This window comes from Gymnodraco acuticeps, unplaced genomic scaffold, assembly GCF_902827175.1.
Source record: "Gymnodraco acuticeps unplaced genomic scaffold, fGymAcu1.1, whole genome shotgun sequence".
NCBI lineage: Eukaryota > Metazoa > Chordata > Actinopteri > Perciformes > Bathydraconidae > Gymnodraco > Gymnodraco acuticeps.
This window is the reverse complement of record NW_022991756.1, coordinates 21,414-34,565: the sequence shown is the minus strand read 5'-3', so window position 1 is coordinate 34,565 and position 13,152 is coordinate 21,414. Positions and strand designations below refer to the sequence as shown.

General features: G+C 44.6%; 2 protein-coding genes across 2 annotated transcripts; one reads left to right on the top strand and one right to left on the bottom strand.

The window, feature by feature from the left end:
* Positions 1-504: 504 nt before the first annotated feature.
* On the top strand, positions 505-5,604 carry LOC117534945 (dapper homolog 3-like; the record flags this gene model as incomplete). The annotated part of the gene is given in 3 exon segments (XM_034199224.1): positions 505-595; positions 1,074-1,175; positions 4,020-5,604. Coding segments are annotated over 3 exon segments (1,431 nt in total). The 3' UTR covers positions 5,288-5,604.
* A 1,593-nt stretch (positions 5,605-7,197) lies between these two features.
* On the bottom strand, positions 7,198-10,031 carry LOC117534943 (C5a anaphylatoxin chemotactic receptor 1). Its single transcript, XM_034199222.1, is given in 2 exon segments — positions 7,198-9,422; positions 9,424-10,031. Coding segments are annotated over 2 exon segments (1,134 nt in total). The 5' UTR covers positions 9,685-10,031; the 3' UTR covers positions 7,198-8,549.
* Between the last annotated feature and the right edge of the window lie 3,121 nt (positions 10,032-13,152).

Below are 13,152 nucleotides of genomic sequence, written 5' to 3'. Positions count from 1 at the left end.
GTCCCTTACAGTAACGTTAAAAATAAGACGTAATCAAGTCTGACTTACATCAGGGGTGTCAAACTCAATTTCATCTCGGGCCACATCAGCATTAAGGTTGCAATCAAAGGGCCAGTTGTAACTTTAAGACTATATAAATATATACATATATAAATATATAATATGAAATAATGTATTATATCACAGTATTGCAACGTATTTATGGGCAACGTGCTTCTGTAAAGCAGCATGTAACCATATAATAAACGTATTATATTATTTGCAAGCAGAAAGAAAATGAAGCTGCGGGCCTTGAGCACAAATGGAGACAGCAGGATAACAGTGAGTGTGCCTGTGTGTGTGTGTGTGTGTGTGTGTGTGTGTGTGTGTGTGTGTGTGTGTGTGTGTGTGTGTGTGTGTGTGTGTGTGTGGTGTGTGTGTGTGTGTGTGTGTGTGTGTGTGTGTGTGTGTGTGGTGTGTGTGTGTGTGTGTGTGTGTGTGTGTGTGTGTGTGTGTGTGTTTCAGAGCACCCTCCATAGTTCCCCCTGGGGTCTGATGCAGGCTCTGGAGCTGCGGGTCGACACCGACTGTGATGGAGACAGCCGGCCCAGTTCAGGTTATTATTATTATTATTATTATAATTATTACATTTAATTGTAATTTAATTGAACTATCAAATTCATTTTAAACACCTGGATTGAGCTTTAAAACAGAATAATTGCATTTATTTTCTGTGGACCCTTTCCCCCCACTGAACACTGAGAGGCCTGAATTTAAATCAATAGTGTTTCAGACTTACTCATTAATTATAAACGTGCACTTTGTATTTTAATCTTTTGAATAAACGTAGTGATGGATCTTGCATACATGTATATGCTCTGAGCCCTGATATATTCATGTTTCTCTGTGCATTTTGAAACATGCCATGAGTGTGTAATGTTGTTTCTGCTTCTCTCTTTGCTCCTTCATGCTCCAGCAGCCTGTTATTCTGATTTGTGAAACGCAGTGAAACGCTGCCTGCTTGTTTTTAGAGATGATCAGTGAGCTTTAGTTAACGTGGTTCTTTTTCTGTCTCTCTGTTTAATTTCCTTTAGGTTTCTATGAGTCCAGTGAGGGTCAGTCTCCTAAAGGAAGGTGTTACACTGAACCATCAGAGTCGATCTGCTGCCGGACCAACGACCGACCCAAGTCTGTGGGTAAGAAAACACTGAGGTGCACAAACACACACAAAACAATCCTGTGTCTAAATCCAGCACATCATATAATATAGTGCATAAAGTATAGCCCAACATTAGCCGCCTTTAGCTTAGCGGTGGTCACGTGAAGTCATGTGACCGTGCTGTAGTTCCTCTATAACCCAACATTAGCCGCCTTTAGCTTAGCGGTGGTGACGTGAAGTCATGTGACCGTGCTGTAGTTCCTTTATAGCCCAACATTAGCCACCTTTAGCTTAGCGGTGGTGACGTGAAGTCATGTGACCGTGCTGTAGTTCCTTTATAGCCCAACATTAGCCGCCTTTAGCTTAGCGGTGGTGACGTGAAGTCATGTGACCGTGCTGTAGTTCCTTTATAGCCCAACATTAGCCGCCTTTAGCTTAGCGGTGGTGACGTGTAGTCATGAGACCGTGCTGTATTTCCTTTATAGCCCAACATTAGCCGCCTTTAGCTTAGCGGTGGTGACGTGAAGTCATGTGACCGTGCTGTAGTTCCTTTATAGCCCAACATTAGCCGCCTTTAGCTTAGCAGGTGGTGACGTGAAGTCATGTGACCGTGCTGTAGTTCCTTTATAGTCCAACATTAGCCACCTTTAGCTTAGCGGTGGTGACGTGAAGTCATGTGACCGTGCTGTAGTTCCTTTATAGTCCAACATTAGCCACCTTTAGCTTAGCGGTGGTGACGAGAAGTCATGTGATCGTGCTGTAGTTCCTTTATAACCCAACATTAGCCGCCTTTAGCTTAGCGGTGGTGTCGTGAAGTCATGTGACCGTGCTGTAGTTCCTTTATAACCCAACATTAGCAGCCTTTAGCTTAGCGGTGGTGACGTGAAGTCATGTGACCGTGCTGTAGTTCCTTTATAGCCCAACATTAGCCGCCTTTATTTTAGCGGTGGTGATGTGAAGTCATGTGACCGTGCTGTAATTCCTTTATAGCCCAACATTAGCCGCCTTTAGCTTAGCGGTGGTGACGAGAAGTCATGTGACCGTGCTGTAGTTCCTTTATAACCCAACATTAGCCGCCTTTAGCTTAGCGGTGGTGACGTGAAGTCATGTGACCGTGCTGTAGTTCCTTTATAGTCCAACATTAGCCGCCTTTAGCTTAGCGGTGGTGAGGAGAAGTCATGTGACCGTGCTGTAGTTCCTTTATAACCCAACATTAGCCGCCTTTAGCTTAGCGGTGGTGACGTGAAGTCATGTGACCGAGCTGTAGTTCCTTTATAGCCCAACATTAGCCGCCTTTAGCTTAGCTGTGGTGACGTGAAGTCATGTGACCGTGCTGTAGTTCCTTTATAGCCCAACATTAGCCACCTTTAGCTTAGCTGTGGTGACGTGAAGTCATGTGACCGTGCTGTAGTTCCTTTATAGCCCAACATTAGCCACCTTTAGCTTAGCGGTGGTGACGTGAAGTCATGTGACCGTGCTGTAGTTCCTTTATAGTCCAACATTAGCCACCTTTAGCTTAGCGGTGGTGACGAGAAGTCATGTGATCGTGCTGTAGTTCCTTTATAACCCAACATTAGCCGCCTTTAGCTTAGCGGTGGTGTCGTGAAGTCATGTGACCGTGCTGTAGTTCCTTTATAACCCAACATTAGCAGCCTTTAGCTTAGCGGTGGTGACGTGAAGTCATGTGACCGTGCTGTAGTTCCTTTATAGCCCAACATTAGCCGCCTTTATTTTAGCGGTGGTGATGTGAAGTCATGTGACCGTGCTGTAATTCCTTTATAGCCCAACATTAGCCGCCTTTAGCTTAGCGGTGGTGACGAGAAGTCATGTGACCGTGCTGTAGTTCTTTTATAACCCAACATTAGCCGCCTTTAGCTTAGCGGTGGTGACGTGAAGTCATGTGACCGTGCTGTAGTTCCTTTATAGTCCAACATTAGCCGCCTTTAGCTTAGCGGTGGTGAGGAGAAGTCATGTGACCGTGCTGTAGTTCCTTTATAACCCAACATTAGCCGCCTTTAGCTTAGCGGTGGTGACGTGAAGTCATGTGACCGAGCTGTAGTTCCTTTATAGCCCAACATTAGCCGCCTTTAGCTTAGCTGTGGTGATGTGAAGTCATGTGACCGTGCTGTAATTCCTTTATAGCCCAACATTAGCCGCCTTTAGCTTAGCGGTGGTGACGTGAAGTCATGTGACCGTGCTGTAGTTCCTTTATAGCCCAACATTAGCCACCTTTAGCTTAGCTGTGGTGACGTGAAGTCATGTGACCGTGCTGTAGTTCCTTTATAGCCCAACATTAGCCGCCTTTAGCTTAGCGGTGGTGACGTGAAGTCATGTGACCGTGCTGTAGTTCCTTTATAGCCCAACATTAGCCACCTTTAGCTTAGCTGTGGTGACGTGAAGTCATGTGACCGTGCTGTAGTTCCTTTATAGCCCAACATTAGCCGCCTTTAGCTTAGCGGTGGTGACGTGTTGTAGTGTTGCTAGAGAATGGTCATGTTGGTGTGCATCCAGCTGATGGTGTTGTTATGTATTTGTGTGTGTGTGTTCTGTTGGAGTGGAGGGTTTGATGAAGTCTGTAAGCCTGAATACCTGTCTGGTCATACCTGGTGGATATATGCGAAGCCATGTGACCATGCTGTAGTTCCTTTATTGCCTAATGTTGGCTTTTTACTTAAAAAATCATAAAGTAGTGTTAATATGTGGAGATTATCCTGCTGATTTTTTTAATGCAATAATCCCAAATCACATGGAGAAATCCCATTGGACCAGGGAGATGCTGCCTTCAGGGTCCAACACAGAAATACATCATCCCTGCACCGCTGTGTTTATGTGTTATAATCCTTCCCCATCTTGTTGTAAACAGCATTGTTTCTGTCATCAGACGACCCCCTGATGCTGAACGGAGACGTGGAGATGCCCGTCCTTCGCACCTCGTTACCCCGATCTTTCTCCGCCCCGTACCCGCCTCTGGAGGGCATTGCTGAGGAGGCCTGGCAGTGGGACGCCTGGCAGGAGTACCAGGTCTCAGAGGAGGAATACCAGCGGGCTGTGAGGGTGGAGGGTTACATCCTGAGTCTCGTCCACCGCTACACCCTCAAATCACGGCACTGTTGGCCTCGCACCACCCTGACCCCCGACCCCCAGTACTACACATCCCTACGCAAGAGAACTCCTTCCTTTTCCTCGAAGCAGCGCTTTCCTGACCCCCATCTGCTGCCACATGTTGACCTTTCTCAGAGCCAGGGCTGGGGTTGTGACCTGCTGCAGGGGGAAGAGGCTCCATCTCTGGAGGAGGACTGCTATCTGGCTCTGCCCTACCCCCAGTCCAGACCACTCTCTCTGGCCGAGAGACTACCATCACCTCTGCCCTCTTTGGACCCCAACTGTGGTGTTGGGCCTCGTGACCCTTATTGTGAGCCCCCATCCCCCCAGCATCATTACTCACATCCTCACAAACACAGTTCAGTTGGTGCTCAGTTCATCCCCGGACAGGTGGGACAGCACTCCAAGGAAAGAACTTCCAAGAAGAGCCACAACGAGCGGCCGAAACCCAAGAAATCCAGCAGTAAAACCAGCAGATCCCAGTCTGAAAACAGCCTGCTGGGTCGGAGGGTTCTGCCTGAGCGCCGGTACAGCACCACCGAGAGGCACCAAGGAAAAACGGACCAGAATACCCGAGTTCCTGGACCTCAGGGGGGCGTCGGCAACGAGAGCCGGCGCTGGTGCTCCAACCTGGAGCTCAGCCAGGATGAAGGGGAGGAAGCAGCGGCGGGAATAAGACGGGCACTTCGAAAAGCTCGCCATTGTTCCCATTCCCAGCAGCAGGACTTCCAGCAGAGGGCGCCGCTCTGTCGGGGCGAGGAGGGCTACAATGGCCCCGCAGAATCCGAGTCCAGCATGAGCGAAGTTTACTCCCCGGCCTCCAGCTCCCTGTCCAGTGACTCGGATGATTTCGGGGGTCTCGTTTGGCCCCAACAGCTGCCGCCTCGCCTGGCCTCTTCATCTTCGTCTTCATCCCCTTCACCCAAGACCACCGCCAACGTCAACGTCCAACCAAAAGCCTTCGTCAAGATCAAAGCGTCCCACGCCCTCAAGAAGAAGATCCTCAGGTTCCGCTCGGGGTCGCTCAAAGTCATGACCACCGTGTGAGGAAACGCTCTCACACACACACATCACACAGAAACACACACACACACCATGACTCAAATTGAGTTTTAGACCCCTGTGTTAAGCAGTCTGATTACGTCTTATTTTTAATGTTACTGTAAGGGACTACTTTTTCTGTGTCCTGATTACGTAACCCCTGATCACTGAAGTGCAGCATCAGTGAGTCAGAACGTGAATAATTAAAGGTCCTGTAAAGGGTAGGGGGATGTTCTGTGTGTGTGTGTGTGTGTGTGTGTGTGTGTGTGTGTGTGTGTGTGTGTGTGTGTGTGTGTGTGTGTGTGTGGTCTAGCATTACTATACTTGTGGGGACCTACATATGTTTACATAGTCACGTGTGGGGACTGGCTTCCCTTATGGGGACAAATTGGAGGTCCCCATGAGGGGAGTCATTAATTTTAGGGTGAAGACTTGGTTAGGGTTAGGCATGTGTTGGTTATGGTTAAGGTTAGGATAAGTCTCCAGGAAATGCATGTAAGTCAATGTAATGTCCCCTGAAGTGATGTATACATGGTATGTGTGTGTGTGTGTGTGTGTGTGTGTGTGTGTGTGTGTGTGTGGGTGTGTGTGTGTGTGTGTGTGTGCTTTTTCTAGATATACAGTCAAATGTTTCCTCATAGGGCTCATGTAACAAACACAATGAAAACAACACTGATTAACAACAGAGAAACATAACTTTCAACCCCTAACCCTGCAATCTAGGTGAAGGGGTACACACACACACACACACACACACACACACACACACACACACACACACACACACACACACACACCTGTTTCTACACTGAATGAATTGAAACGTTGGCTTGAATCTGTTGACATAATACTTTTAGTTAAAGCCAACGTTTTAATTGTGTTCAGTGTTCTGGCTGCAGCTTCGTTTAGAGCACCGGTGTAGCTGCTTCATTTAGTCATGAATCATGAAATGTACCTACCTCTAATGACAGTATATAATATACTCTCTGCATACTCAGCGTGCGCCATTAACAGAAGAGGCCAAGAAGGAAAGGAGGGAGAATGATGAACTAGTGTTTAACTTGAACTTGGATCACTTCTGTTGGACTCCAACAGTTATATCTATGTTTGCAGACAGCGGTAGCCAGGATGCTTATATAAACATCCGATTGCTTGTTCAAAATCAACGGTCAGAAAATATGTAGCTCAGAGGAAAACAGACTGATAACACTACTGAGTTTCCGCCTCCAAAAGGCATCTGGTTTAATGTATCTTGTAGCTGACAACGCTTCAGACACTAATGGGCATTTTCCTGCTCTAATTGATGATAATTGGTGAGTCACGATGTGTTTACTTCAACTCCAAGGGACTGAATACACTGCCAGCTATTCCTGATGTCTGTTGGCCTTTTAACGTAATTTAGAATAGATTTGTGGTCAATGACTAATAGGTACAAACGCTTCAAGTCGTGCTAAACTTAGAAATAATTACTTAAAAGGGTTTTAAGGCGATTACTTTTCTCAGAAAAACGGGTCGAACAAATGTGGCACTAATCAAAGTAACAGCGTCATTTAAACCTTAGTGCTTATTCACAGAAACAACACTTTTGAATGGTTAGGCAACCGATTAATTAGACTTAACTGGAGTGAAGCACCTATCTTTATTTAGCCACGAATCAGCATCCTATCGAGAAACATCCCTTTAGTTTGAGGCACTCTTTGCAAATGGATCTGCAGCAGCCAATCAGCATCAGAGAGACAGTAATAGGTTCAACAGAAGCCATATAAGGGACCAGTGTCCATGCATGCGTGCACACACAGTATGTACAAGTGCGCAGATTCACTGAAACACAGGGACAGTCTTGTAAATATGTATGCTCTTGTATATCCATCATGTGGCCTTGTTTGGAATGAATGTAGTTTGTAAATAAAGGCAACTTTGCTCTTAATTTTAACACATGTTGTTGTTTTGTTTATTTGGAAATGGTACAGAAAGAAAGAGATATATAAGTACAGCCCATTTACAAACATCTCTCTTTGGTCTCTTAGGTCTGACACACTCACACATGGGTCTTACTGCATGAATGTGAACACATGCATAATGCACCCCGAAGCCACTGGAAATCAGATATCTAGAGAGGAGCTCCCTCTGGTGGTCATTGCAGGTTCCTGCTAGACAATATGACTACACAAAGAACACAAGAACTACACAAATATATATGAAACATGTTTTTTTTACAACAAACTTGAATTACATCACACAAAAAGCAATCCAGAGATCAAACATGTTGTACATTCTTAATAGAAATGGACAAAAAGACATCCAATTGGAGCGAAAAACAGAAGTGTTTTTGTTGCATGACATGAATGACCACAGGAAATATTTCAGATTGCCAAATTGTTCCTTCATTTCTAATTTTGACAATGACAATATATAGACTCATCATTCAACTGCATCAGCAAAAACCCTTTTGCTGATGCAGTTGAATGATGACCCTCCAAAATTAGCTGAGAAAACTGCAGCGTTGGGGTTTTCACTTCATGTTGCTCCTCAAGCTGAAGTCATTGGACGCGTATGTTTCAAGATAAGTGCTTCAGGGAACAGGGCAGATAAATAAAACTAACATGATTGTAGATATGTTAAGAATAGTATGCTCATTAAGGCAGAACAGAAGCTAAATAGTGAAAAGCAATTGTACTTTACTAAATGGTCAAATGATCTATGGAGTACGAAGTAAGTCATTTCAAAATATAAGTCCTCGTTTGGTATGAGACACTTGATGCAATCAAATGTTTTGATATCTTGGGAATAACTGTATAGCAAGTGCTAACACCTGCTCAGGTAGAGATTGGGCCTGAGGGGGATTTCGCAGGGTTCGGGTCAGTCGCAAAACATTTGACTTCTTCCATTCAAATAAATATCGTAAACTATTTATGTTAAATTGTTGTGAATGTCATATGTAATCATCTTTAACATGTATGGCTATCTATCAGACAGATGTAACTTTAATATATTAAAATGTGGTTACTCTAGACAAAAATAACTCAAAGGTGTTGCAACCGTACCCAGTTGGATAGAAACACTTACAGAATAGCATAAAACACAGTACATCAATGTGGGGTAAGGGTAATGGCTAACTAGCAGACAGCTGTACATTTAATATATCAAAATGTGGTCACTCTAGACCAAACATTGTTTTAGAACAATCCAAAAGGGTTGCAACCGCCCTAGTCTCCCTCATGGGTATATAACACTTTTCTTCAGAGTAGCTAACTGCGTGAGAACAGCCTCAGATTTGAGTTGTGTCCTTCGCATATAAGGAGCTCTTGGTGTCGTTGTTGGTGATGCTCACCCTGGACGCCGGCTCCTCGCTGATGAAGTGCAGCATGTTGCGCAGCGAGCGGTTCATGCTGTCTTTGAACCCCCGACCCAGACACACGTAGAGCAGCGGGTTCAGGCAGCTGTTGAAGTAAGCCAGGCACAGCGATAACACCTGCGCCAGGTACAGCTTGGGACTGTGAGGGGAGTTACGCGGGGTCAACAGCACCATGAAGTCCACGATGTGCAGCGGCAGCCAGCACAGGAAGAAGCTCAGCACCACCACAACGATGACCCTCAGCGTCCGCTTGGACCGGGTCCGACTCCGAGAGACCCCGCTCTCCGCCCGGCTGTAAACCACCAGGTGACAGGCCACGATCACCAGGAAGGGGAGCAGGAATCCAACCAGGAAGCGGTAGGAGATGACGAGCCTGGCGCTGAGGTGAGAGTACACCGTGATGCACTCTCGCTTCTCCTCACCCGCCTCGATCTGCTTGGTGTAGACAAACTGGGGGATGCTGCCGATCAGCGCCAGAACCCACACAGCCACACAGCCCAGAGCAGCCTGTTTGGGCCGCCTTTTGTTCTGACACCACACGGGCCTGCTGACCAGCATCCAGCGGTCCACGCTGATTAGCACCAGCTGCAGGATGCTGCAGTGCATCACCAGGTAAAACAGGCCTTTCACCAAGGTGCAGGCCAGGGATCCGAAGTGCCAGTGGTCGTCGTGGGCCAGAGGCACCATGAGCAGCGGCAGCGAGAGGCAGCACAGGAGGTCCGCCAGCGCCAGGTTGAGGAACCAGAGGGAGGTGACGGAGCGGGGCATGCAGAAGCCCGTCACCCAGGACCACCACAGCGTTCCCGGGGACCCCCAGCAGGACCACCAGGCCGTAGAAAACCAGAGACGCGATCTGGATCGGTTGCATCTCAGGCGGAGAGTCATGGAACGGGGGCAGTGTGTAGTTAGAATCATATGAACCGAGGAGTGTGTAGTTAAAATCATAATCGGGGAAATCACTGATAAATTCATTGTCTTTGAAGGAATAATCCATGGCTGGGTCGAGCTGGGAATTAGGGGGAAAGTTGTTTAAACATGGAAATAACATCTGGTATAAATGATCTCTTGTCTTTTCTTAGTATCTGTATGCATTATAAAGACATCATAATTCAGCTTTATCACGTTTTTATCATGCTGAATTTAACATAATACAAAAAGGACAACAACATATACATTTATTTGGTGCAAGAAACATTTAAGCAAATATAAACTTTAGGAATCAAGCAATAATGTGGTAAACTACAGCTAAACAAAACTAACCCTTAAGCCATAGATCATTAGAATTGAACATGATTTAAATTGAATTATCTCATAAATCTATTTACAGGTTTTAAACTTAAAATGTGATTTATCTGATATTTCGACTTACCGTGTCAGTGACCTGTTGCACTCACACTGCACTCCGAAGGTTCTGACGAAGTTCTGCTTTTAGGAGTGTGTTATATCCGCCACTCCTCACACACGCATCCGTCCACTCATGCACTTGCACAACATCCTGATAGACTGAAGAAAGGACTGAAGACTTTTCTTGAAGAAAGTAAACAGTCATTAGAAAATATAATGTGCAGCGCCTTCTGGTTTATATCGTCATGCTTCATGTATGTGTTTCTTATCTATAAATTGCATCTTATATAGTGGATTACTGCAGATAATAAAACTACGGTGGCCGACCCGTGCAAACGTGTTACAGCGTCCCAGAACTCTTCCATTAGGACGAAATGCGCTGCAGCTTCAGAAACGAGGCAGATATATTTACAAATGTGCCAAAACACGTTTGAATCAAAACATAATGGCACGAGTTATGGGACAATAACACAAAGGGAAGACGTTGAGATTCAAAGGGAAGTAGGAATGGAAAGCCTTGGGGGGGGGGAACAGGGGAGACCAGAGCATCGTTAGCAGGATAAGATTAGGACGTTCCAGATTGAACTCGTCACTGCATCTAATTGGAAAACAACTGGTAATTGTGATGGTTGCCAATAACCAGAGACCATTGGACGTGTATTGTTTTGTTGCCCAGAGAGACATTCTGAAATCTGCACTGGAAATAAAATGACATTATGGAAATGGGTCTTAAAACCAATCTTCACAAGAAACACTGGAGATGAGGTTCTTTGCATTTCTCAAAAACAACTGGTCTGATCTCAAGAATATCATTGAAAGACTCCATAAATCAACAGTAGGTGGCGACGATGCTCCAACTGGTTGCGAATTACCATTCATCTGAAGAAGAAGAAGAAGAAGAAGAAGAAGAAGAAGAAGAAGAAGAAGAAGAAGAAGAAGAAGAAGAAGAAGAAGAAGAAGAAGAAGAAGAAGAAGAAGAAGAAGAAGAAGAAGAAGAAGTAAATACAGCAGCAAGCTTTGGGACGGCTTCCCCTCTCTCCGCAGAAACAGGAAGTGCCGTAACTGTATGTAACAACGGTTTCAAATCAGCATCTCTTAGACAACAAGTTTAAATGAATAACTCAAATAAAACTCCAAACATCTTTCATTGTGTTTCAAAGCTCTTTTAGTTTTAAACCGGATGTTTATAAGCTTCTTAGTTTTTGCAACGGTCTGTAAATATACACAACTTTATAATAAAATGCACACATTTACCTTTTTCTAGACTAAACACAGGTATGATCCTAAGTTAAAACATATGAGGTTATCATGAGGTTGTTAACATCGCAGTTTATCAGCGGATGTTTGCTGGAACTACTTGTAAACCGCGTGTTTCCTGACGGACACACACAGCGTGACTCCGGTCAGGTAGAGACCAAGGCTGCTTCTCAGGTCGATTAAATGAAACCTTGCTTCTCTCACTTGCGTCGTTTCCCTGCGTTTAGTCCCTCCCACCAGGGAAGCATGGAGGGACGCAAGGAAACCACGAGAAGCAGGGAAATTAGTTTTAAGAGCAATGGGACGTCCTTTCCTCCGGAGCGTCACGTGAAGCGACGTCCGTTTGTGATGACGCTGCACAGCTGATCGTCTGACAGCAGCTCTGTCCCCGTTATTTCCACACACACCCCCGCCTCTGTTAGTGCACATTTACTGACACACACATTTGTATAATCTGTTGTAGACCCAAATACATGAAATAAAATAAGAACTCATTCTCAAAAAAGATAAACGCCATTCTTAAAATGTATAAACGAACAATAGTTTGATTAATATTGATTAGAGTGCACAATAGAAATAAAATAATTGAGAGAAGAAAAAGAGATATGTTATCTATCAAAACCCAGTTAGATTAACATTCATTGGATTGCACACTTTGTGTGTTTGTGTGGATATGTAGCACATTAACATTTCAATAGCACTTAATGACTGACTGAATGGAAATGAGACAATAAATGAAAATGTAAAACGAAAAAAGCGATCATGAAAATATTTCCAAAAAATGAATAAAATTATTTTTGACCACTTTGTTGTTCAGATATATCACATATTTGTAACTAAATGAAACATGAATTGAAACAAAACACGGTATAAACTGAGGAGTGACTTCCATGAGGTTCATGTGTTTTCTTCACTCTGCTCTCATGTCAAGAAGCATCAGATCAGTGCATGCACTGCATCGTCCAATCAGTGAGCGATACACAGTAAGGGGGCGGGGCGAGTATCTGAGGATTTCATCGGAGGATGGTCTGGTGGTTCCTCGGTTATCTCTCCTCCATGATCGCTCCTCGATCCTCGGTCCTCCGGCAGAAATAAGAGCCATGGGACGGTACTCAAGATGGCGCAGGCAAATCAACTTCCGGTGAGACCGAGGACCGAGGAGCGAGGAAATGAAAATAATCGACCTGAGAAGCAGCCCAACGCTGCTTCTCAGGTCGATTAAATTAAATCCTTGCTTCCCTCACTTGCGTCGTTTCCCTGCGTTTAGTCCCTCCCACCAGGGAAGCATGGAGGGACGCAAGGAAACCACGAGAAGCAGGGAAATGAGTTTTAAGAGCAATGGGACGTCCTTTCCTCCGGAGCGTCACGTGAAGCGACGTCCGTTTGTGATGACGCTGCACAGCTGATCGTCTGACAGCAGCTCTGTCCCCGTTATTTCCACAAACACCCCCGCCTCTGTTAGTACACGTTTACTGACACAAACAGTTGTATCATCTGTTGTAGATCCCAATAAATAAAATAAAATAAGAACTAATTCTCAAAAAAGATAAACGCCATTCTTAAAATTTATAAACGAACAATAGTTTGATTAATATTGATTAGAGTGCACAATAGAAATAAAGTAATTGAGAGAAGAAAAAGAGATATGTTATCTATCAAAACCCAGTTAGATTAACATTCATTGGATTGCACACTTTGTGTGTTTGTGTGGATATGTAGCACATTAACATTTAATAGCACTTAATGACTGAATGGAAATGAGACAATAAATGAAAATGTAAAACGAAAAAAGTGATCATGAAAATATTTCCAATAAAATGAATAAAATGATTTTTGACCACTTTGTTGTTCAGATATATCACATATTTGTAACTAAATGAAACATTCATTGAAACAAAACACGGTATAAACTGAG